At 36.6% G+C, this 24,877-nt stretch overlaps 1 protein-coding gene across 21 annotated transcripts in view; it reads right to left on the bottom strand.

Moving 5' to 3' along the window:
* PTPN20 (protein tyrosine phosphatase non-receptor type 20) overlaps window positions 1-24,877 on the bottom strand; it is an 89,866-nt gene that overhangs the window by 16,381 nt on the left and 48,608 nt on the right. For 10 of the 21 annotated variants that reach the window (XM_074382150.1, XM_074382149.1, XM_074382148.1 and 7 more), the window contains 3 exons: window positions 17,205-17,356; window positions 14,258-14,348; window positions 3,008-3,342 (listed from right to left, as the gene is read on the bottom strand). The exons of 3 other annotated variants lie outside the window; for them this stretch is intronic. In XM_074382150.1, coding sequence (XP_074238251.1) covers window positions 3,008-3,342; window positions 14,258-14,348; window positions 17,205-17,356 — 578 coding nt within the window. The remainder of the gene's footprint in view (window positions 1-3,007; window positions 3,343-14,257; window positions 14,349-17,204; window positions 17,357-24,877) is intronic. 8 more of the 21 variants (XM_010340581.3, XM_074382158.1, XM_074382156.1 and 5 more) reach the window with 3 other exon arrangements.

The raw sequence follows: 24,877 nt of genomic DNA, 5'->3' as shown, positions 1-24,877 counted from the left end.
TTAGTAAAGCAGATTATTCTCAATAAAGTGGGTTGGCTCATCTAATCAGCTGAAGGCCTTAAAAGAACAAAAACTGACTTCCCATGAGCAAGAAGGAATTCTACCAGCAGATTGCTTTTGGACTCAAACTGTAATTCTTCCCTGGGTCTTCAGCTTACTGTCCCATTCTGCAGATTTGTCCACTCTCCACAATCACTTGAACTAATTCCTTAAAATTAATCTCTCTCACACACGCACATGCTCAATAAGTATATACATATCTTGTTTGTTATGTTTCTCTGGATAACCCTAGCTAATACAGATTGCTCCACTAATTTATTTAATACAATTTTCTACCTAGAATCATAAATATAGAAAAACCCTCAAGTCACTTTGGTTATTGATTACTTCTGTATTACATAGCACTTGACAGTGGCAGAAATGACCTGAGATCTGTAAATGGCAGTAGGCAGAAAGGGTTATATTTAAAACCTCTTTGAACTTAATACCAAATAGAAAACTCAAGTTTGAATCATTAATAACTTGAAATTAAATAAGAAAAACAATACTTGAAAATATTGTGAAGGCACTAAATTGAGGACTGCTGTCACCAGACCACATGTTTCAGGGGTTAAATCCCTCCTACTAGCATTGACCACTGGGAATCCACACAAAGGTGGGCGTCATTGATTTCCTTACCCAGTGCCATGAAGATAAAGATGAGGCAGACTCTCCCAACATGAACACCATACTTCTGAGTATGGTGAGCCTTGGCCCAAAAGCCACCCCCAGACCTTCTTGCCAAGGCTGCACAGGTCCACTCTGCAGGCAGATAATTGCTCTGTGACTCCCACCTGGCCTTACATTCTCCAGGTCACACATCATTTGGAATGGACTTGTTTAGTGCCTTCCTTCCCCACTAGACTCTAAGTGCTCTAAGAGTTAAGACTGTATCTGTCTTCCACCCCCAAAAAAGCAGAAGGAAGAATTCAAGACACTCCTTGCTGTTTACTGTTTTCTAATTCATTATTCCTTTCCCTTATATAAAAACCCCTCTTCCTTGTGAGTTTCATACTGTTTAGCTTCATCTTCCCATTGCTATAACCCAGTGGCTAAACCTCATAGTCAAGCCCCTACATTCACTGAAGATTCTTGTCTTCTCCCTACCAAAGATTCTGGCATCATCCAGGGCAAATTCAGTGTCTCCATAGCCCAACAGACACTAAACCTCAGAACAGGTTTATTTTTCTCTTGCAGGGGAAAATAATTCCTTTCTTCTAGTCCTCACCATGATGACCACTCTTTGGACTTACCACCATCTATAATATCTAGTGTCAATTTCCCAGTTCTACAACTCCAACATCAATTTCTGACCCGAAGCTGTTAGGCTACCATCTCATTTGTGCTTCTCTTCAACATGTGACCAAATGGAGCTTTCTACTCCTTTGCATCCTCCATTTACTCCTAGCTGGCCTCATGATCCCATTCCTACTCCTAGACAATTGAGACTTCATGGCTGATTATATGAATTCATGTACTAAACTCTCTAATCCTTTGATCCTTTGCTTCCTGCCACATGTACTAGAAAACATCCCACCCTGGGTCAATCCTGTAACCTGTATTCAGGGATCTCAGTGTTATACTGCTGGAAAAAAACACATAGCCACATATTTTGCTGCTATTGCAAATTTATGGGTCAGACCTCAGCACCATTCAGCAATCCTTTTCCTGGTGATTGTGCTCCAGTCAACTCCTTTGTCGATGACTCCAAAATTCACCACTCTCTACAAGTTTCCTGTTCATCCCATTCCCTTCACTCCTGCTAACACATGTATCACCTACCTGCCAACTGAATCCACTGGAGCAAGCTAAGTCATCATTTTCTCCTATAAACCATTCCTTTTCTATTTCCTAAATCTATTAGACCAACAAATCCAGGAATTATTCTAGACCAACACTTCTCAACAGAACTTTCTACACTGAAGCAAATGTCTTAAATAGTGGCAATATCGTAGCCACTATCCACATGCGACAAATAAGCACCAGCAATGTGGCTACTGCAGGTGAGGAACTCAATTTGTTATTTTACATAAATTTAAATAAATTTAAACTTACATAGCCACATGTAGTTACTGTATTGAATGTATTTTCAACCCCTCCATTGTCACCTATAAATTATAAGTAATAAATCACACGTAAGTCTGCCAATTTTATCTGCAAAGCTTTTGTGTCTGTGCTTTCCATCCCCATGCGAACAGCCCTAGTTGATCATGTTACTTACTAAAATTCTTAAATGTCTGTCAATTATCTTCATAATAAAGTCCATGCCACTTAGCCGAAATTTAAGACATTTCACATTCTAGCTGACCCCTGCTACTTTTGATAGCCTCATCTCATCTTTTGCTACTCCCTGGCATTGAACTTTTATATTCCAGAAACACTTAACTACTTAACATTTGTCTCTGTACATACCCCATGCTATTTTATATTTTGATCACCTACTTTCTCCTTCCATCTTTCTCACATGGATAATTCTCAAACAGATGTCGTCTCCTCCAGTAAACCTTCCCCTAAACCCCAAGTAAAGCTAAGTATTTACCTTCTGAGCTCCAAAGTACCCAAGACATATCTCGACATTAATACTGAACACAGTAAGTGAGGTATCGATCAGTGAGTATACCAACCTCTCCACTACTTGGTAAGTACTGATAGTGCCTGGCCCAGTGATGAGCATACCTCAAGGACTCAACACATATCTGCCACACTTGGCAGAAGCAGGTATAACCCAGAATCAGACAACTTCAACACTCACTCTCCCTGCCCCACCTTTCCTTTCCAATTTTTTCTTTTCTCCAGGATCTGGTTAAGGAGAAATAGAAATGGTGGTGGCTTCTGGCACCAGGGACAAGTAAAAAGTTACTTTAAGAAGTTTCATCAGTTTATTTTCCATCCTACTCCTGCCTTCTATTTCTAAGACATCTGCTTGTATGGTGAAATATATATCTAATACTGATCTTTAAAAACTTACGGACTTCTCCACAACTTGAAACATTCGAATGATGAAATAGTTAAGTATCTGGTAGTTCTCCAGGGATACACGGAAGTGTTTCAATTCCAATGGCTTCTTCAGAGAAATGGGCCAGTACTGGTAGCATTTGATAACTCCACCTTCTATTTCTCTGGTTATCATGGCAATAACATTAGAATTATTTTCCAACACCATTTGCCAAAAGTCATCTATGGTGCTCAGCAGTGGTCCTTGAGTAGCAATATAAAAATACTCTTCTCCACAATTGACTATTCTAATATAACTAGCATTGATGTAGTCCTTGCTTTTTCCAAGAGGAACACGTGTTGAATCATCTATTACAGAAACAGAAACATCCGGTAGATAAAGGTGGGAGATACATTACATTCAGGCTTCACAAAAGCATTTCACACAGGTAAATTCATATATCTCTTTGACCAATAGAGAAGTTGGCCTAGGACTTTCTTTTCAAAAGGGTTGAGTCCATGAGTTTAAATTCTTTCCTCCCTGAAGACTATTGGCATGATCTAATAAATACACAATTATGGGAGGTTTATTTTTTAGATCAGTTTTTAATAAACACAGAATGGTATCATTAGCATCTAAGTACTTTTGGAAATTTCTGCTAGAAATGGCACAGGCAAGATTAGGTCAAGAGAAGTATATTCTAATTTGCAACTGAACACAATAGAGGAGAAACTCTCTGTGGAAGCAAATGAATGACATTCTCCTGCAAATCTGTGAAACCTGCAAACCCAGAGCAGCAGGGGCCAGCGTAAAAAAAAAAAAAAATCTGATAGTTGACTGCAGACAAATCCCAGGATTAATGGAATTCTACCAGTGTCTCCAAAACTAGACAGCAATATTTTATGTCCATTCTCAGCCTTCATCTGGTGATGGGGCATGTTATTCAAAGCAAAGATATTGTGGCAAAAGGATGCTACTAAGGAGATTTGCTCCAAGTAATATGGAACTCATCTAACATGGACTGTTATAACAAATATGAGAGAGAAAAACAGCTATTTGGCCTAGTAAGCTTCACTGCTCCAGGAGTTTATTCTTCATCTGACATAGATATCTGAAGCTCTGGTTCCACCCCTACCCCCACATTAAGAGCAGAAACAGCAAAGGAGGCCCTTCTCTGCAATGCAGCTCTCTCAATAATAACCTCTCCTTGCTACTCAGAATCACACGGACCACTTATCTAGCAAATATGCTGGCAAGACCCGAACAGGCACTTACATAATATCTGGCAGAACTTTTCTCAAATACTAACATAGCACACAGAAAATTTCCCTTGTAAATATGGAGTGAACAGAAAAAACAGCCAGCTGCAGTGGCTCACATCTATAATCCCAGCTACTCAGGAGGCTGAGGCAGGAGAATCGCTTGAACCAGGGAGGCAGAGGCTGCAGTGAGCTGAGACCACGCCACTGTACTTGAGCCTGGGCAACAGAATGAGTGATAGTCCATCTCAAAAAAAAAAAAAAAGTTGCTAGATATATAAAGATACCCAGTATTTCAAAAAGGGATTCCATTCTAAACAATCATGACAAATGTTCTCCTTTCTATAAAAGGTGATAACACCTTAAAAACTCCTATTTGTATTTTTAAATAAAATTCAAGAGAGCATTATTTTATTATTTAAAACAATAATATATATGTTTACTAATATATGTTATATTACTAAGTATGTATAATAAATATGTTATATTACTATGTATATATGTATACATGGTATATACAGTATTTATCATATATATGTATATACATGATGATATATGTCATATAATAATAATAAGCCTCGAAAGTGTTCATCACAATGTTAGCAGTAGTTATTATAGTATCTAAACAGTATGAATTACTTCACAGTAAAAAAAAGCATTTTTCTAATTTTGAAAAGAGATTAAATATGTGAAAATTTAATAATCTAAAATAATAAAAGCTTGATTTAATATAAAAGTCACAATCATTCAACTCAAACTCCTAAAGCAGGAATTGGACAGAAAAACAAATACATTATTTAGAAAACCAGCTTTAAAATTTTTCCCAGAACTCAGAAAAAAAAAAGATTTAAAAAACCTACAATAATGATTAAAATGCTAAAAGACACAGAGCATACAACAGGAATATAAAAAAGGAGTTTCAGAAGCAAACTATGGAAGTCACTGCACAAAAGAAGTAATTCAAGTGATTGTAGGAAAGCTCCATAAACAGAAGTGAGAGTAATAATAGAAGGCAGTGAAACATGCATACCAGGTTCAAGCAGCATAATACGCTGCATGTTATCACCTTGTCAACTCCAAAACAAACCTTTGCAGGAGGTGCTATTGTATTCATGCTTTTCAAATAAAAACCTGTACAAAGTAACTTGTTACATGTTATGCAGCAATTTTCTAGACTCCACAGCCTAGGTAAATCTAGACTCCATGCTCTGTTGTCCATCAAGGAAGACTCAACTTTAAAGACAGAAAGACCTCACTAAGTGTCAGACAACATTAATGAAGAGAGTCACTAAGACCCCTAGACCAGCAGCAGAGCATAAGGCCACAGGAACAGAAAGCAAAAATTATGCTAACGGATCACTATGGATAATGGCTACTGGTCCCACTCTCATTTCCACCCCTTGATTCTTCACTCTTGGCTATGGTAGAAACAGCATCATATATTGGATGCTGATCTGGGGCATACATAACCTGGAGAACATTACCCCCACCGTGCAAGGTACTGCCACCTAGCTTTCACTGTAATTGTCTTCAAAAGGCCATACAACCATTCTATCAAGCCAGCTGCTTTGAGAGGATAAGGAATATGATAAGACAGTGACAGTGAGGCCATTACCACAAAGTATTTGCTACAAAGTGAATTCCTTGATCAGAGAAATGCTGTATGGAATACTATGAGTGGGTAAGACATTCTGTAGGTCCAGAGATGGTAAACTGGCAGGAGCACTGTGTGCAGGGAAGGCAAATCATACCCAGAGTTACTGTCTATTCTAGTAAGAAAAAAGCACTGCTCCTTCCATGATGAAAGTGGTCCCAGTGTAATCAACCTGCCACCAGATACCTGGCTTATCATCCCATGGAATAGTACCCATCAGGTAGTCAGTATTGGTATCTGTTGCTGGCAGATTGAGCACTCGGTAGTAGCTGTAGCCAGGTCAGCCTTGGTGAATGAAGTCCATGTTGCTGAGCTCATACATAACCTCCATCCCTGCCACTATGGCCGCTTTGTTCATGAGACCTATGGGCAATGACACAATGACAGAGATGGCTGGGGGAACAGTCTGATACTCATACAGCAAGTCATTCTATTCACTTGTTTATTAAAGTGTTCCTCTGCTGAGATCAACCTTTGGTGAGCATTCATGTGGGATACAAATATCTTTGTGCCCATCTAGCAAGGTCTATTCACATGCCTTTTCCCCAGACCTTCCTGTTACTTTGTCATCATTTTTTCCAATCATGTTCCTTAAAAGTCCCTGACCATCCAGCTAAGCCATAAAATATACCCATGAATCAGTATAGATTTATACTTCTGGCCATTTCTCCAAGCAAAAAGAACTACTAAGTGTACTACCCTATATTATGCCCACTGGGAGTATTTCTCTTCACTACTGTCCTTCAGAGATGTCTCAGAAAAGGGGTTGCAGTTCTGTAGCTGTCCTCTTCTGGGTGGTACCTTTATATCATGCAGAACCTTCTGTAGACCAGATCAAAGTCTTCTCTTCTTCTATCAGCTGATCACAGGGAATTCCTCATGAGGCAATAGGTACAGGCTGAAGAGAGCAGGTCATGTAGTAGGTGTGGGAACAGTGAGCATTTGGGCAGCTTCTTCATGTAACTTATGCCTTCAGGATCTGCTCAAACCCAATCTTGTATCTACCACTTTCATCTAATGGTGGTGCTGCTGCATATGCCCGACTTTATGGCTTGGTGGTCCATGGTTAAGCATTCTCTACGGAGGCCCAGTAGCAGGCCAAAAGCTATTTCTCAAAAGGAGAGTCCACAGAGTGTGGCAAGAATTTGCTCTAAAATCCTATGTCCCTGCAGTGTGACTCACCTAAAGAGGTCTGCCAAAGGTCCAAACAGCACTCTTAGCTGCCATAAACACTTCAGTCACCATTGTATCTGCTAGATCATACAGCCCACCACGTGGCAGAAAGGCTTGCATGGCAGACTGAACCTGTTTCAGAGCCTTCTCTTGTTCTGGGCCCCACTCAAAGCTAGAAGCTTTTCACATCACTTAGTAAATGGACCAGAGTAGCACATCCAAATAAGGACTATCTCCTCCAAAATGCCTAGGATCACTAGCCATTGTGCCTCTCTTTTGGTTGTAGAAAGAGCCAGATACAATTTACTCTTCACTTTATGAGGGATTATCTCAACATGCCCCATGCCACCGACCCCTAGAAATTTCACTAAAGTAGAAGGTCACTGAATTTTTATTGGATATATTTCCTACCCTCTGGGGACAAATAAGACTAAAGCATTTGCTACTTCTTGTTCACTAGGTCCAATCAGCACAGTGTCATCAATGTAATATACCTCCATAATATCCTGTGGAAAGGAAAGGTGACCGAGATCCCTGAGAACTAAATACAACATAGGGCTGAAGAGTTTATACACCCCTGAGGTAGGACAGTGAGGGTGTATTACTGGTCCTACCAGTTGAAAGTAAACTGCTTCTGGTGTTCTTGACTAATAGGTATAGAGAAAAAAATATTTTCCAGATCAATAGCTACATAGCAGGTATGAAGGGATGTGTTAATTTTCTAAGGCAATGAAACCATATCTGGTACAGCAGCTGAAACTAGAGTCACCATCTGAGGAAGCTTACAATAACCCACTGTCATTCTCCAAATTCCATCTTTGTGTGTGTGTGTGTAGGTCAAATAGGTGAGTTGGGATGTGATAGATATAAACATCACTTCATCTTTAAAGTCCTTGATGGAGGCATTAATATCAGCAATCTCTCCAGGAATGTAGTATTGCTTTTGCTTTTTTACTATTTTCCTAGGTATTACTATTTTCCTAGGTAGAATAAATTCTAGTGGCTTCCACTTGCCCTTTCCTGCCATAATAACCCTCTCCACAGGTCAGAGAAGTCATGTGGGGATCCTATCAGCTGCTGAGTATGTTTATTCCAATTATACATTCCAAGGCTTGGAAAATAATCACAAGATGGGTTTAGGGACCTACTGAGTCCACTGTAAAGTGAACTTGAACTAAAATGCTATTAAATACCTAACGTCCATAAGCCCCTGCTTTGACTTGTAGACCACAGTGATGTTTTGGGTCTCCTGGAATTGGTGTCAATTCAGAGCCAATGTCCAGTAATTTCTGAAAGTCTGATTATTTTCTTTTTCCAAATGTACAGTCACCCTGGCAAAAGGCCAAAGGTCCCTCTGGGGAAGGCTGAAAGATTAACAGTATACCTTTTTGGCTGTGTACCAGGGTCCTCTCATTCATTCAAGGTATTCTGGGTGTGTAAACTGGCTCAAGACTGGGAAATTACTGACTGGCTGTGCTTCTCTGTTTCTATGGTTCGGGTAAGAATTCTGCTTACTTGACCTAGGACTATTCTGCTTATACATATCAAGGAAGAATTTAGTAGATGTCCCATCTAGTTCACTTCTAGGAACACTATGATAAACTAATCAACACCATAGGTCTCTACAGGTCAGACGGTTCTAATTGCTGCTTTGACTCTGCTGTCCATTACCGTAACCACACTCACTTTGCCTTTGCTATCAAGCGCCACCACTTGGCCCTTATCTCTCTGGGATCCAATTATACCCACTGCATTCAGGTTTCCCAATTCAGTGGCAGAAATTTCCACTGTAGTATCTGACCTACAGAGAAGAATAATCACAGCACACTTCAAGGATGCTGGGACTCCCCTCACAAATATGTTGCTCACAGTTACAAGAAAAAGTATATCCTCTGGACCTCCTGGGGTAGGTGGGCAGGTCTTAAACAACAAAGCCAATCTAATGTTCCAGTCTCCCTAATCTTTTGGATCCCTTCCTTCATTGTATATAGTATATCAAGGCAGTTCTGGCATTTTATCTTCCTTTAGACTGGGCCAGCTTTTGATCCATTTAATCCAACCAACCAAATAAACTGAAAGAGCTCTTTCTACTCCCTAAGCCACACAATAAGTCCAGAATCTCTGCTTAGTGGTCCCATTTCAATAAATTTAGCCTGATCAAACACTAAGTTCCTTCCACCATTGTCTCACACCCTTAAAATCTCTCCCCACAAATATGTCTCAGATTTCTGTCAGTATAAATTGTAAAAATCATGTAGTACTTTTGTACTGTAATATACCTCCCCATGGGTCACACTTTGTACCTTACCTTTAAGGGCCTGCTAGGACTTGAATCTAGTTATAGGTCTAGAAGCAATGAAGGATGGTGGTTGTGAGTCTTGAGAAGAATCAGTAATGTCTTGCAAGGCAACAAACTCAGGAGAGGTCATAAAAGTTTCCTCAGGTAAAGTAGCATCAATCTCCTCAGATGGGGGTGGCATGGCTGCTTCTACTGGCAAGGAAGACTCATCAGAGTCAAGGGGTTTAACACACCCAGCTTTATAAGGCTCTTTCCATATGTCTCCACTCCAGTTTTCAAGATCCCATGCCTTCTCAGTCAATGCCCTCATTTTAACAGCAGATACCCTGAAAGGTTGAGGATTCAATTTGCATGGTAATTCAGCCATTTTTAGGATGAGATTTTGGATTTGATTTTCAGTAATCTCAGTTTTGTTGTCATAGAATATAAGGGTTTCTTTCAGGGCAGAAAGGTAAACTTTTGGGTTGTTTATGTGGCACTTGGGCTGGGAAATTTAATCCCTAAGATAATCCTTTCCTTCTCTACATTAGGAGCAACTAGTCAATCTCATTGTTCTCATGATAACTCAAAATGTTCTAAAGTATCAAATACAGGCACCCAGAAGCTTGCTTCTTCTAACTGTCTGAATACGAGTATCCAATGGCAATACTTTGTAATCTCTACTGTCACATTACACTATGAATTACTAATACTCTATTCACTACTGAAAAGTCACCGATGCCTTTATATCTTATCAGATTCACAAAACTCATCCTTAAAATTTTGTTCCTCTAGAATTACTCTCAGTACCAAATTCTGTGTTACTCTAGATTCTCTAGAGAAATAGAATCAATAGGCTATACATGTACAGTGAGAAAGATTTATTTTAAGGAACTGATTCATGATTGTGGGGACTAGCAAGTCAATATCTGCAGGGCAGGTCAGCTGGTTAGAAAACCAGAGAAAAGCTGACATTGTAGTCTTGATTCCAAAGGCAGTCCAAAGGTAGAATTCCTTCTTCCTCTGGAAACTTTAGTCTTTTTTTCTTAATGACTTCAACTGACTAAATGAGGCCCACTCTCATTATGGAGGCTAATCAGCTTTACTCAAAGTCTGCTAATCTAAATGTTAATCCATCTTTAAAAAATACCTGCACAGCAACATCTAGACTAATATTTGACCAAATATCTGAGTATCATGGTCCAGCATAGTTGACACATGAAATTAACCATTACACAAGCTAAAAATTTTAGTAGATGATTTGAAGGAGGAAATATTTTTAAAAACTTAGTTTCCTATAAGACCAAGTAAAAGAAAAAAAATAAGAATAAAAACGAGAGAGAGAAAGTGCATACAAATTACAGAGGCAGAAGTAGTAAGAGAAAAGGTTTTACAAGACAGAACCAAAAGACAACCCTACAATTCACAGAAGCTTAAAAAAAAAAAAAGGCAAGAGTAGACTGAAGAGGAGCAATTACTAACTGATGAAATTTATTACAGCTAAAGGAAGATCAATTAAAGGGTTTATTTGTCTAGAGATAAGACTGATGGAAATGAAGCATACCTGGTAACATTATTTAATTCCAATAAAATAGTTAAAGACTTTGAAATGAAGAAATATATTTCTCATTTCAAGAAGAAAATGAGTCAGATGACCATTACAGTTCTCATCTAAAACATTGGAAGGTAGAGTACAGTAAAAGTAACACTCAGAAGAAAAAAAAAAAACTGAGAAAAAAAGAGCCAAAATCCAAGATTCCTAAAACCAACAAAGATATTCATTTATCAGGAATAAAAAAAAAAAAGAGAGAGAGAGAGATAAAGGTAGAGTTTGAGACTACATCAACTACTTATACCCATCTACAATCAAACAACTAATAGATCAGAACAGCAACTTCAAATTAAGGGAAAAGAGAAAGAAAACAAAATAAAAGCAACAAATACTACAAAATATAGTTTCAGGTCTTTAGGAAGCATGATGACAGACAGACATTCCAGCTACTTGGGAGGCTAAGGCAGGAGGATCACATGAAGCCAAGAGTTTTGAGACCAGCCTAAGCAAAAGAATGAGTCCTTGTTTCTAAATAAATAAATAAATAAATAGCTGGGTGTGGTGACATATGCCCGCAGTCCCAGCTACTTGGGAAACTGAGGTGGGAGGACTGCTTGAGCTTAGGAGTTCAAGGTTTCAGTGAGCTATGATTGTGCTACTGCACTCTAAGTAGATTCTGATTATTTAAAACAAAACAAAACAAAACAATGCACAATAAATACAGTGTTGGTTAAGCCTGGTTTTGAATCTCAGCTCCCTCTCCTACGTGCAGTGTGAATGTGAGAAAATTACGTAATCTCTTTTAGCTTTTCTGTAAAACAAGGACACTAATATACTGATATCTCAGAGGTAAGCTATTGTGGGGATTAATTGTTAGACCCAAAATAGACTTAAATTAGTAACAACCAACAGTAATAAACATATTACTGTTACCACTACTACTACTACTACTACTACTACTACTACCACTACTACTACTACTATTAGTGGGTGGTAGTAATAGGAACAAACATACAGCAACCTCAAGAAGTACAGAAAGAAGCTTGTTAAATCTCTGCCCTAAAGAGCTTGTTTTCCCATCTATCTACATTATGATGGTAAACTGCATGAAAAAATTTTAAACTATATACCTTTTGTACTCACAAACCACTTTTTTCACAGTTTATGGAGCTATAACTGTCATATATGTGCACCCATGAGACCACCACAACAGTAAAGATAATTAAATATCTCCATCAGTGCAAAACTATCCTCATGCCTCTTCGTAATTTATCCTTCCTGCCCCAAGGCAACCACTGATACACTCTGTCAATACAAATTAGTTTAAAATTTCTAACATTTTATATATGTGGAAGCATACAGTGTATTAGTTTTCTAGGGTTGAAATTTATGTTCACATTCTGGAGGCTGGAAGTTCAGTATTGTTATGGTTTGGATGTTTGTCCTCTCCATCCCTCTTTGCTTGTTCCTATCAGTAAATTCCGTTTCCACAGGTGCTGTGGATGCAGCTCCACAGTCTCTTGAGCAGTAGCAGCGTCAGCATGTCCCTGGTCAGCCAGTTTTTCTACAACTCCATTCAAATTTTATTCCCAACATTACCGCTTTTTGTTTCTTTTCTGCAGTTTCATCTCTAACAGCCAGTTCTCTCTCTTGATTATACATTTTGATAAAAGGTCATATGACTTCACTATTGAGAGACAAGGAGACAACACAACCACATGCTTTGCTGTGTGTGAACTGAATAACAGGCTCACAACTACCTATCACTGACATATTTTGAAACAAGTAACATTCATTAGTCACTGGTCATGATGCGCATCCGTTATTTACATAGGGACTGTGGACTGAAGTGCTAGCAAAGACGCTTATTACTTTAGGCAATTACTCGCAGTGCCTGTATTGTGGTAACTAAATGTGAATTGTATTGTTGTAGGACTGGTGTTATTTAGCTCAACACAGTAACTGATATTCGTGCATATCAGGATCATATAAAGTGAAGATTGCCTGTATTTGCAGTGTTCGAAGGTGTGTGCATTCATCCATTTAGTGTTCTCAGCATTTGAAGATGACAAATAAATTACATCTCTAATTTTCTTGATGTGAGTCTTCAGGAACCTTTTCTATAAAGCCAAGAAATGTGTGGTTAAAAAAACCAAAGAGCTTTCTATAATGGCCATTTAAGTTGGCTGAGTTTTAGATTAGATTACACTGTGTTATGAGGTAGATATACCAATGGGCCTTTACATAGAATATGGTTGAATTACAGTTTATTTGCTTTTATGAAAACCAGAAAGTTTTACATAATTTCCCTTACTTTAATGATTTAACTTTATTTTGTATTATATTTGAATTTCTTAGTTGTAACTCTTTTGATACCCAGAATAAAGACTTCAAGTCAGATCAAATATTACGTGTACCCTCTATTGTAAAATGAGCTTCTTACAAATCCCAAGAGGCTCATTTTAAAGGCCTGTTTGCTTTCAGTCTCCTTGGGGGTAAACTGCACATGCAGGAATAGAAATTATAAAATTTGGACCTTTGACTTCTTGGAGAAGCAACAAATTATTAGCATTATTTATTAAAATATCTAATCATGGTTCATTACTCTGATTTCAGAAGTATTCACAATGCACATCTCCACATTCTCCCCACAGAAAATAACAGAATAAATTATTGTAACCAAGTTGGAGGAAGTAAAATGGTAAATTTAGTTTTCAAAAACTTTGACATTGAAAGAAATGTGAGTCATGGAGTGAGATTTCCTGCCTAGGATTAAAATTGCATTGTTGCATTTTGATTCTGCTCTTTGAATGGCCTGAGATGAATAACTCCTGAGAGTAATTGAGTGGGAGGACAGACAGAAGGTGCCACTACCCTCCCATCCAACACAGGGAGGCAATGTTAGGGCCCTGTGGAGACAATCGAAAGGCAGCTTCCTATTGGAGATTAGATTAATAGCTTTATTGTCCAGGACGAAGGAAGCAAATAGCTCTTTTTCTGTGTGTCTAAACAAAATAGTCAGGGAAGGTGGTTAGGGCTTTGGGTACCAAAACTGGCGTATGACTCAGACTATTGGATTTTACGTTTTGGATGGTTCATGCTCTGAGAAGCAGCAATATATGAGAACAAGGCTGAAGGAGTGTTGTAAATGACCCTGTGACAGTGGCTGAAGGATATACCAGAAATAGAGGACCTGACTCTCATATCTAGCATATATCTTAGAATACGTCCAGGTCACCCGCTGCTATGTACCAGAACTCTTCATCATGGTCACAGGCGAAATTGTCTGATACAAAAAGCCATACAGTGTCCTTTTCACTTTTTCTAAATGTAAACAGGAAAATAATCAAAACCATTTTTAGCTTACATGGAAGAATATCTCTGTATCTGTTTTTTGCTCTGTTGCGTGGATGATTCCCAGAGTTGAACTCACCAGGCAGATTCTTAAATTCTAAAGCCTTTAAAAGGTAATAAATAAATAAATAAATAAGTTGTGTATTTACTATAACCAATAAAAAAGAAAAAATCTGCCTTTGTTTAGTGCTCATGATCCTAAACCCCTACATGACATGACCTGCTATTTAATGTATTGTATGATAAGTGAAGTTAGATCCCCATTTAAAAAGTGCTAAATAAAATATCTCAAGTTTCAGATACCAAGCAATAAGTTACTTTAAGAAAATCTTAAACTTTATGGACATACTTTCCACTTGAACTTCATTTTGTTCTTCTTTCATAAAAAAGAAAATACAGACTATTCACTTCTGAGAAACTACCCATAGATCTATCACTTTGTAAACAAAAATAACAAAATAACAGCAACAAAAACATATAAACAAAATATTTATACAAACAGTCTCACAATTTACCCTTACCCTTCGAAGAAATTATAGTTAGGACCCTAAGAATCCTGCCTTTCAAAAAATTTCTTTACCAGGTGTGAATTCAACAAACGCTTACTGAGCATTTAATAGGTACCTAGCCCTGTTTCAGATACTGCAATACAAAGAAGAATTTTAATGGCCTTATACTTAAGGAGTGAACACAGGAGTTAGAGGACATGTAATCAAATACCATGTGACCAATGTACAGAGACACTAGTATATACGACAGCACTAGATTGCACCTAAAAGTCAAGAAGAAAAGCTCCTAGCTGGGTGTGGGGGTTCACACCTGTAATCTCAGCACTTTGGGAAGCCGAGGTGGGGGAATCGCCTGAGGTTGGGAGTTCGAGACCAGCCTGACCAACATTGAGAAACCCCATCTCTACTAAAAATACAAAAAAATTAGCTGGATATTGTGGCGCATGCCTGTAAACCCAGCTACTTGGGAGGCCAAGGCAAGAAATTGCTTGAACCCAGGAGGCGGAGGTTGTGGTCAGTTGATATCATGCCATTGCACTCCAGTCTGGGCAACAAGAGTGAAACTCTATCTGAAAAAAAAAAAAAAGAAACAAAGAAAGAAAATAAAAGAAAGAAGAAAGAAAAGAACAAGAAGAACAAGAAGAAAAGCTCCTAAAGGGGAATTAGCCCTTGCACTGGGCCTTAGTGAGTCATCAGAAGTTAGCATATGAAAAGCAATGTGTATGTAGAAGGAAAGAGGAGAGAAGGTAAAGGGGTGGAAATAATGGAGGCATACATGGTCCCTTTGGGAAATTGTGACTAACATTGTAATAAGAGCACAGAGCACATGATCTAGCCCAACAACAACTATAAATGATCTTGTTTCATATATAAATGAAATTAGGAGGTAGCTAATCTTACTCTCTTAGAATATTTGTGGAGAAAGCCTCAGCATCTATATATTTTCAAAGCCCTTGGGTAACTCTTGTGCAGCCTAACTAGCAACCACTGCCATGGATAACAAGGAGGATGTGAAGGTTTTAAGTAGTATGATAAAATGATCAGGTCTGTATGAAAACCAATTCTAAAATTAATATGAAAAAAATCTGTGGGAAGAATGAGAAAAATTTCATAAATGAATAATGATGGGAGATGAGTCTTACTAGATGTGAAAAGATAATATGAAGCCATGCTAATTAAAAGAATAATACCAATAAAGGAATAAGAAAATCAGCAGAAAAAGTCTGAGAATAAATTAAAATACATGTATGGCTCTAGTATGTGATAAAAGTGGCATTTTACATCACCCAGGAGAAGTTCCAGGAGAATCTTGGGACAACTGGTTAGCTATACAATGCTGGGTCCCTATCAAACATCTTATACCAAATTAAATTCTAGCTGCATCACATCAAAGATTTAAATGCTTTAAAAATCATACAAGTACTAGCAAAAACATGAAATCATTATTGCAATCCCAAAGTAAAAGACGCATTCCTAAAAAGCTCAGAATCCAGAACCCCAAAAGAAAAGATTGCCATATCTGACCACTAAAAAACAGCTATTTCTTCATGGTAAATACGCATGTGTGTGCACATGCATGTGCACCTGTGTGTAACATAAATGACAGCAGAAAAAATACATATAAGACACACAAAGGGATAATTTTTTCCTTAAAGAGTTAGTAATCAATAAGGAAAAAAATAGAAAATGGAGCAAAGAATTGAAACTATCAGTTCACTGAAAATATAAAAGGTTTAAAAACATATGGAAAGATATTCTTTTGTTCTCAAATAAATACCAATTAAATAATCAATAAGAATTTGTCACCTAAGAGATGAGAAAAGATCCAAGCAATTGATAGCCCAAAATATTATCTTTCTAGAAATTTGTTCTAAAAATATTTACATATATGCATACAGTATATGAAGAGAGATGACTGCTGTTCATAATAGTGAAGACTAGAACAATCTAAACATCCAGTGTTCTAAGTGTTGCATCGTAGTTAATTATATGGATAACTACCTTAATTTCAGAAATTAAATATTATAAGTACCTCAATTTTGGAAATTAAGGTACTTATTCATATAACTAACTACCATGCAATACTTAAAAAAAATGAGATACTGCTATAAGTGCTGATAATATATTTGGAAATTGTATCTAGGTGGAAAACAAATTTGAGGATGTAAAGTACATTCCAACAATTTTCTTTAGAAGTTTATACGACAAAATGAATAGTGTAAAGGGTCCCTAGAAAGTCACGAGAGAAAAAGAGAGACTTTCTATTTTATGCCCTTTTATACTATTTGGTTTTTTAAAAAAATTTACCATGTACATCTATTACCTTAAAATATATATAATATTTAAAAGTAAAAACAATGTACTTAAACCAAATAAAAAAAGAAAAGAAACCCCCTGGCAATGATGCAAAAAAAGAAATCACATATGGACTTTTGTTAAGAAAATATTTACCATAAACTCCTGCATGACAGCAAATGCTGCTGCTTTTTTCTCAAGCATTTTCAAACAATCCTTGATGGCTGACTGCTCATGTAAATTGAATATTAATGGCCGAATCTGAGCCAACTGATCTAGCTCCCCTTGAGAAACAATTCTGTGTGTATCTAAAGAAGAGAAAAATTCACATCTGTAAGTTACTGGTATATATGTGAAGGGAGATTTTATTTTTGTTTCTGTTTCTCTTAAAGGCACAGCATTTAAGGGTCAATGGAATTTTGTTTTTCCATGGGTAAAGAATCTATTACTTTGAAAGAGGCTTCCTTTGAAAAAATCATGGCGATGTACACCTTGAAATTAAACAAAATCCACTGTCCTTGGAGAAAATTGTTCAGTGCCACAAACACAACGAATGCTGTGGTTTGAGAAGTGTTCTGTTTTATAATGTGAATTGGACGGTTATGCCAAGGCAAGAACGTACAAGGCTTGGATTAGGAGAAAGAGAGAACTTTTGCCCTCCCTGGGACCAAGTTTTTGAAAGTTCCTAGAGTCTTGAGTTGTAAGGATGAGGAGAGTTCACATCTTGTTTCATTACTCTGAAACAGACTGACACAAACACTTACACACCAAGGCTGGAGAGGATCTATGCAAGGTAATTAATAAGACTGAATAATAAATATGTATGGATACTTGTAACCAATATTAGAAACAACATTCTATTAATATTTAATAGCACACATAGAATCCTTTTATTTTTCAAAATTATGATCTTTCAGGTCATGTTGACAGTCAAGGTTCCAAATATCTGAAATTTTATACATCATCTTCACTGGCCTAAATGCAATAAATCTAGAAGTCAATAGTTAAAGCATATTTTAAAAGTTTCAAAATTTTGAGATAAGACATTTAAGTAAAGCAAATTCTCATAATCTCTTTGCAAAGCCAAATAATGTGAACAAAATTCAAGTTAATACTAGCAAAAAGATATATAAAAAACAATACAGAAAAAGAAAAAGACAGAAATTTCTAAGAATCTGCACATTCCTGGGAAGCACATCTTATCTTGGAACTCCACTATATCCAGAGGCTCTTTATAGGGTTGAACGTGAGGGCTGTTGGTTGGGATAGACAGATATAGAAATCCTAAAATTTCTCACAAATATCCCAAACCTTAGTATGAGAGGAGGTCTAAGCAGGCTAGAAGGAGAGATAAAACTCCCGAAGAGTAGAAGCCATTTTGATCATATTTGATCTCCAACAGAAAACCCCTTAGACTTTCCCACTGTGTTTCACCTTAGCTAGAGCAAAAGCTGGAGAATGCGGAGATAAAAAAACAATGAAAATGTAGAAGACTGTAACAAACACTGGCATTGACTCCCCAACACTGATTCTATCCCTATGGTTAGTTAAAGCCATTTGTGATCATTCCACAGTAAGATCTTTCCAGTGAATAATTCAGAAATAGGTAGGTGATTTGTGCCAGCTATAGAAATAGGCAGGCAGGTCTTGCAAAAAAAGAGAAGCAAACCTCTCTTCTACCCTCATCCCTCTGTACAGATATAAAGAAGCATAAGGCCCTAATTATCATAGGCTGCCCTCTTACGGCCATAAAAGGAAGAAGTATAGCAAATGTGAAAAACATAAAGAACCATGTTCTTGATGACATCAGCAACTGATCATATTGAACCTGGAATCATTCCAGCCAGTTTACAGAAAGGGATTTGATCTAGCTGTTTGGTGCTGGTATCACCACTGGGTGGGCCTGAAGAGCAGATGCCTCTCTCATGATCAAAGAACAACACTGCATAATGGTCTGCCAAGAAAAGTTGTATCTTTGCCACAATGAGGAAACTGAGAAAGTTGGAGACCATTTTTTCTAGCCACTGGCTCCTGAATGACACCACATGAGCAACAATGGAGAAATAAGAAAGTAACTACCGTCACTGTTGGCTCTAGTAACACATCACCTTAGCTATGATGAGGACCAGGAAAGCCAGGCCTGCTATGATGCCTAGCAACAAAACGGATGCCTCTCTACACACATATATCTTGGCTAAGTGCATATGATTGGCCAAGCCCAAATAAGCTACCAGGAAGTCTTGGAAAAAGTAATTTTTCATTTTTCTGCCTGGGCCATACAGGAAGGTACACTAGGAGAAGGGTATGATTAATGTTGAGTAAGGGCACATATGATACCTGGTTAACATTTAAGCCATGCCACGCCCTTTGAGCTTCCTGCTCCTTGGCCCCTACCCCTTCGGCACTCTTATCATTGTCCTCAGGCAAAATGCAGCCCTCCAAAATGTAGTTTATAAGGGAAGATAATGAGATCCAAATAAAAATGGAAATCAGGAAGAATTCATTCCTGCTCAATCAACAAAATTAAAGAGATACACAAAGTAATACATGTTCATAGCAAAATAGAATAAAATGTGAAACACAGAAAAATAATAATACAATATAGCATGCAGAATAATTTTTAAAATCTATTCTAAAATGTAAGATAAGCTTAAAAAAGAAAATTCACTGTGTATGCAACATCTGTCAAAAGAATAAGAAAATAAATTATTTTAAATAAGAGTTCACAAGGAGATAAGAAAACAATAGAATAAGGTTAAAAAAAAGTTTGTAAACCCAAGACAATAAAGTTCAAAAGAACATAATTATAGCAATAATTTATAATCAAACTCTGCAAGAAACAAAGCAGACAGTTGAAAATCAACTTACTGACACAGGACAGAGGCATGTGTAGATACATTAATGAAGAGAAGAAAGGTTTAAAAACAAACAATAAAAGCTAATGCAAGTGAGAACCTCATCAGAGGCTCAGGAGAAAAGTTAGAGACAGGGTGAGGAACTTGAGAAATTCTGCTTTATGGGGCAAGCTTAGGGAGGGAAAAAAAAAACAGCATCCACAGGAATAGCACAAAGGATGCCCAGAATGCTTTCCCCTATTTCCCTAACAGACCAAAAGCATAAGAATCTGGGAAAAGGCAGGAAACTCTATCACCCTCAAGGCACAAGTGAAAACTCATTAACACTGGGGTAGGGAAAAGAAAAAAGCATCCTGGACCTAGATCATAAGATATTCCCTACCCCTGCGGAGTGGACAGAACAGCAAAGCAGGTACCATCGGAGGCCTTCCTAAGACTGAGGCTGAACAAGGACATCAGAGAATGTCACCCCAAACCAGGCTGACAAGCAAAGTAATTACAAATAAGAGTTCTCTACTGCTGGGAATAAGATAAGATTATGGAGAGGACCTTCTCTGAGGTGCATTTACAATGGGAAGACCTAACGCAGAGGGTGGAGTAAATACTGAAGCAAATCCTCTATATGCAAGGTAACACTGGAGGAATTTAAAGGTGGTGGTGCACTAAGGGTAACCACAGCAATATCAAACCCAAGCCCTGCTCTATTATTGAGTAAACTGATGCAACTCCTCACACTGAAGGCCTACCAAAAAAAGACACATGTCCATTCCTATTTGCCTCAGCCTCTAGAACATAGATAAAAAATACAATAGTTCCTCCTTATCTGCAGGGGAAATGTTCCAAGACCCCCAGTGGATGCCTGATAAGGATAGTACTGAACCTTACTGCCATCAATGGAAACATACTTTTGTTCATGTCTTCTGCCCATAAATGTAATGCCTTTTCCATCTTAAGTAAGCACTTATGCACTGTGGCCATAACTTTGGTAGTCTGATGTACAACAGCAAAACTTCGACAGAAGATTCATTCTCACCACAGATCGAAGCAACTTTAGCATATGATTTTCCTTCTTTCCTTATTAAGTCAAGAACTTTCACCTTTTCATGTAACAAAACCACTTTACAGCTTCCCTTTGGCATATCCAAACTGCCAGCATCACTACTCTTTGGGGCCATTACTAACTAGTTAAAATAAAAATTACTGAACACAAGCACTGTGAGGCCAAAACAGTAGATCTGATAACCAAGATGACTACTAATTGATTAAAAGGCAGGTAGCATATATAGCATGAATATGCTGGACAAAGGAATGATTCACTCCCAGGCAGGATAGAGCAGGACAGTGTGAGATTTCATCACACTACTCAGAACAGTATGCAATTTAAAACTTATTGTTGATATGTAGAATTTTCCACTTAACACTTTTAGTCTGTGGTTGACTGCAGGTAACTAAAACTATGAAGAGTGAAACCACAGATAAGACATTTTTACTTCTGTTGCTAGACTACATGATATCCAGTTTTCAACCAAAAAAATTATACAGTACACACAGAAGTAAGAAAAGACGAAAAAAAGTTGTCAAGAAACAAAGCAATCAACAGAAACAGAGATATAACATATGTTAAAACTGTCGAGTGATGAAATAAAAATAAAGATAATCAATGTGTGAAAAGTCAGTGGGAAAAGTAAACAACATACATGAACAAATGGGGGATTTCAATGGAGAAATGGAAGCCGTAAAAAAGAATCAAGTGGAAATATGTAAAGTAAAAAATATTTTAAAAAATTAAGCATGTCATTGATAGCTCATCAGTAGATTTTACAGAGGCAAGAAAAGAATTCATGAATTACAAAATAGGTCAAGAGCCATTATTCAAATTAGGACACAGAGAAAAAAGGTAGATGAGGGGCAGAGAAGAAGAGACCATCCAAGAGTTACAAGCCAATATCAAATAGACTAATATATTATACTGTAAGTGGAATCCCAAAATAGAAAAGAAGGAGAATTGGGCAGAATAAATATTTTAAAAGATAATAACTAAGAGTTTTTTCCAAAATTAATGAAAGACATCAAGCCTCAGATCCAAAAGCTCATCAAAAACAATGTAAGCCAGAAGACAATTGAGTGACATCTTTAATTTTAAAAATCCACATAAAGAAATTAAGATTTCAGGAAACACATGACTATTGATAAAAACTAGTGTTATAGTAACAATCATGTGTAACTTCACGTTTTCTTTTCTACATGATTTAAGAGATGACATTTTTCTGAATTATTAGTTTAAAAATAAATAATTACTATAACTTTATATTGTAACTCTATATTTTGTTTCTATGCAAGACATTAAAACATTAAAAATATTTTATGTTAAGGGACATGAAATGTATAAAAATGTAATTTTGTGGTAACAAATGAAAAACTTAAGTAAAATTTTAAAAAAAACTGCTTCTTTAACAGTTTTGCCCCCCAAAAACTGTTAAACAAGCACAGTTTTTTATACTTTACTGAATTAAGCCAGCATAAATTCAAATTTGAATAAGTTTAGGATGTTAAATATAACACCCATGATAACCACAAAGAAAATAGCTAACCAATATACATTAAAGAAATTTCTAAAGAATTCAAATATTGCATTACAAAAAGCAACTAAATACAAAAGAAAACAGTAAGGCAAAAAAAATATGAGGAACAAAAAAACTACAAGAAATTTTTTTTTAAAACAGCAAAATGACAGAAGTCCCTCCTTATTAGCAATTACTTTAGATGTAAATGGATTAAACTCTCCAATTGAAAGAGAGATTGGCAGAATGTATTATTAAACAAAAATATGATCCGACTATACACTGTCCACAAAGGACTCACTTTAGATCCAAAGACACAAATATATTAAAAGTAAAAAAAAAAAATCATGCAAACAGGAACCAATACAGGGCATGAATAGCTATACTAATATCAGATAAAATAGATTTTAATTTTAAAGTTTAAAATGACAAAGAAGGACATTATATCTCATAAAAGGTTTGATACAGCAAGAACATGTAACAATCATAAACATTTATGCACCTAATAACAGGCCATCAAAATACACAAAGCAAATATTGACAGAAATGAAGAGACAATTTTACAATAATAATTGAAGACTTCATTTTCATTAATAAATAGAACAATTGGACAAAAGACAGGTAAGAAAAGGGAAGACTTTAACAATACAATAAACCAAGTATATCTAACAGATATATACAGGATGCTCTGTGTAACAACAGACCACATTTTCAAGAACACATGGAATATCTTCCATGCGTTAGGCTATAAACTAAGTATTAATCAATTTTAAAAGACTGATATCATAAAGAATTTCTTCTCCAAATATAAGAGATAAAGTTAAAAATCCAAAGATAAACTGAAAAATTTACAAATTTGTGAAAATTAAACAACATAATTATAAAATAACAACAGATCAAAGAAAAACTTACAAGGGAAATTAGAAACATTTAGAAATGAATGAAAACATAACTCAACATATCAAAACTATGGAACACAGCAAAAGCAGTTTTAAGGGAGAAATTTATAGTTATAAAATGATTACATGAAAAAAGACCTTGAAGAAACAAACTAGCTTTATAACATAAGGAACTACAAAAAAAGAATAAACTAAAGCTAAAGCTAACAAAAGGAAGGAGATAATAAAGATTAGAACAGGTATCAGAATATAAAATATATAAAAAAGAAAAATCAGTGTAACCAAAAGCAAGTTCTTCAAAGGTATCAACAAACCGAGAAATCTTTAATTAGATAAACTAAGATAAAAAGAGAAAAGACTCAAATTACTAAAATCAGAAATAAAAATGAGGATATCACTATCAATTCTAAAGAAATAAAAAAGATTATAAGGGAGTACGATGAGCAATTGCATGCAAAAAAAAAAAAACCTGGATAACTTCAATGAAATAGACAAATTCATGGAAACACAAAATCCACCAAGACCAAACCACAAAAAAATAGAAAATCTGAGTAGACCTCTAACTAGTAAGGTGATTGAATACGTTATCAAAACTATCCAAAAAAAGTAAGCCCTGGACCCAATGGCTTCACTGGTAAATTCTACTAAACATTTAAAAAAGAACTAACACCAATACTTCTCAAACTGTTAAAAAAAAATTAAAGAGTAGGGAACACTCCCCAACTCACTCTAAGAGGCCAGCACTATCCTGATATCAAAGCCAAACAATGACCCTACAAGAAAAGAAAATTAAAGGTCAATATCCCTCTTAAATGTTACTGTAAAAATCCTCAACAAAATACCAGCAAACCAAGTATTGAGTAGCATATTAAAAAGATCATACACATGACTATGTGGGATTTATTATGGGAATGCAAGGATGGTTTAACATATAAAAATTAAGGTATTTCAACAAGTTAACAGAATGAAAGGGGGGAAGAAACCCCCATGATTATCTCGATTGATGGAGAAAAAGTATTTGACAAAATTCAACATCCTCTCAAGGACATATTCTTTTTTTTTTTTTTTTTTTTTTTTGAGACAGAGTTTCGCTCTGTTACCCAGGCTTGAGTGGTGCTATCTTGGGTCACCACAACCTCTGCCTCCTGGGTTCAAGTGATTCTCCTGCCTCAGCCTCCCAAGTAGCTGGGATGACAGGCACCTGCTACCATACCCAGCACTTGCTGTTTATTTATTTTTTTTCTGTTTAGTAGAGACAGGTTTTCACCATGTTGGTCAGGCTGGTCTTAAACTCCTGACCTCAGGTGATCTGCCCGCCTCAGCCTCCCAAAGTGTTGAGATTACAAACATGAGCCACTATGCCCAGTCTATTTTTTTTTATAGAAAACAAATTAAACAAACTAGGAATATAAGAAAGACACCTAAACATAATAAAATTTATATACAGAACACCAATAGCAAACATACTCAATGTTGAAAGAGTAAAAGCTTTTCCCCTAAGACCAGAAGCATGG

This window comes from Saimiri boliviensis, chromosome 12 (genome assembly GCF_048565385.1).
Source record: "Saimiri boliviensis isolate mSaiBol1 chromosome 12, mSaiBol1.pri, whole genome shotgun sequence".
NCBI lineage: Eukaryota > Metazoa > Chordata > Mammalia > Primates > Cebidae > Saimiri > Saimiri boliviensis.
Note: the sequence above shows the minus strand (reverse complement) of the source record. Positions and strands in the feature narration are given on the sequence as shown.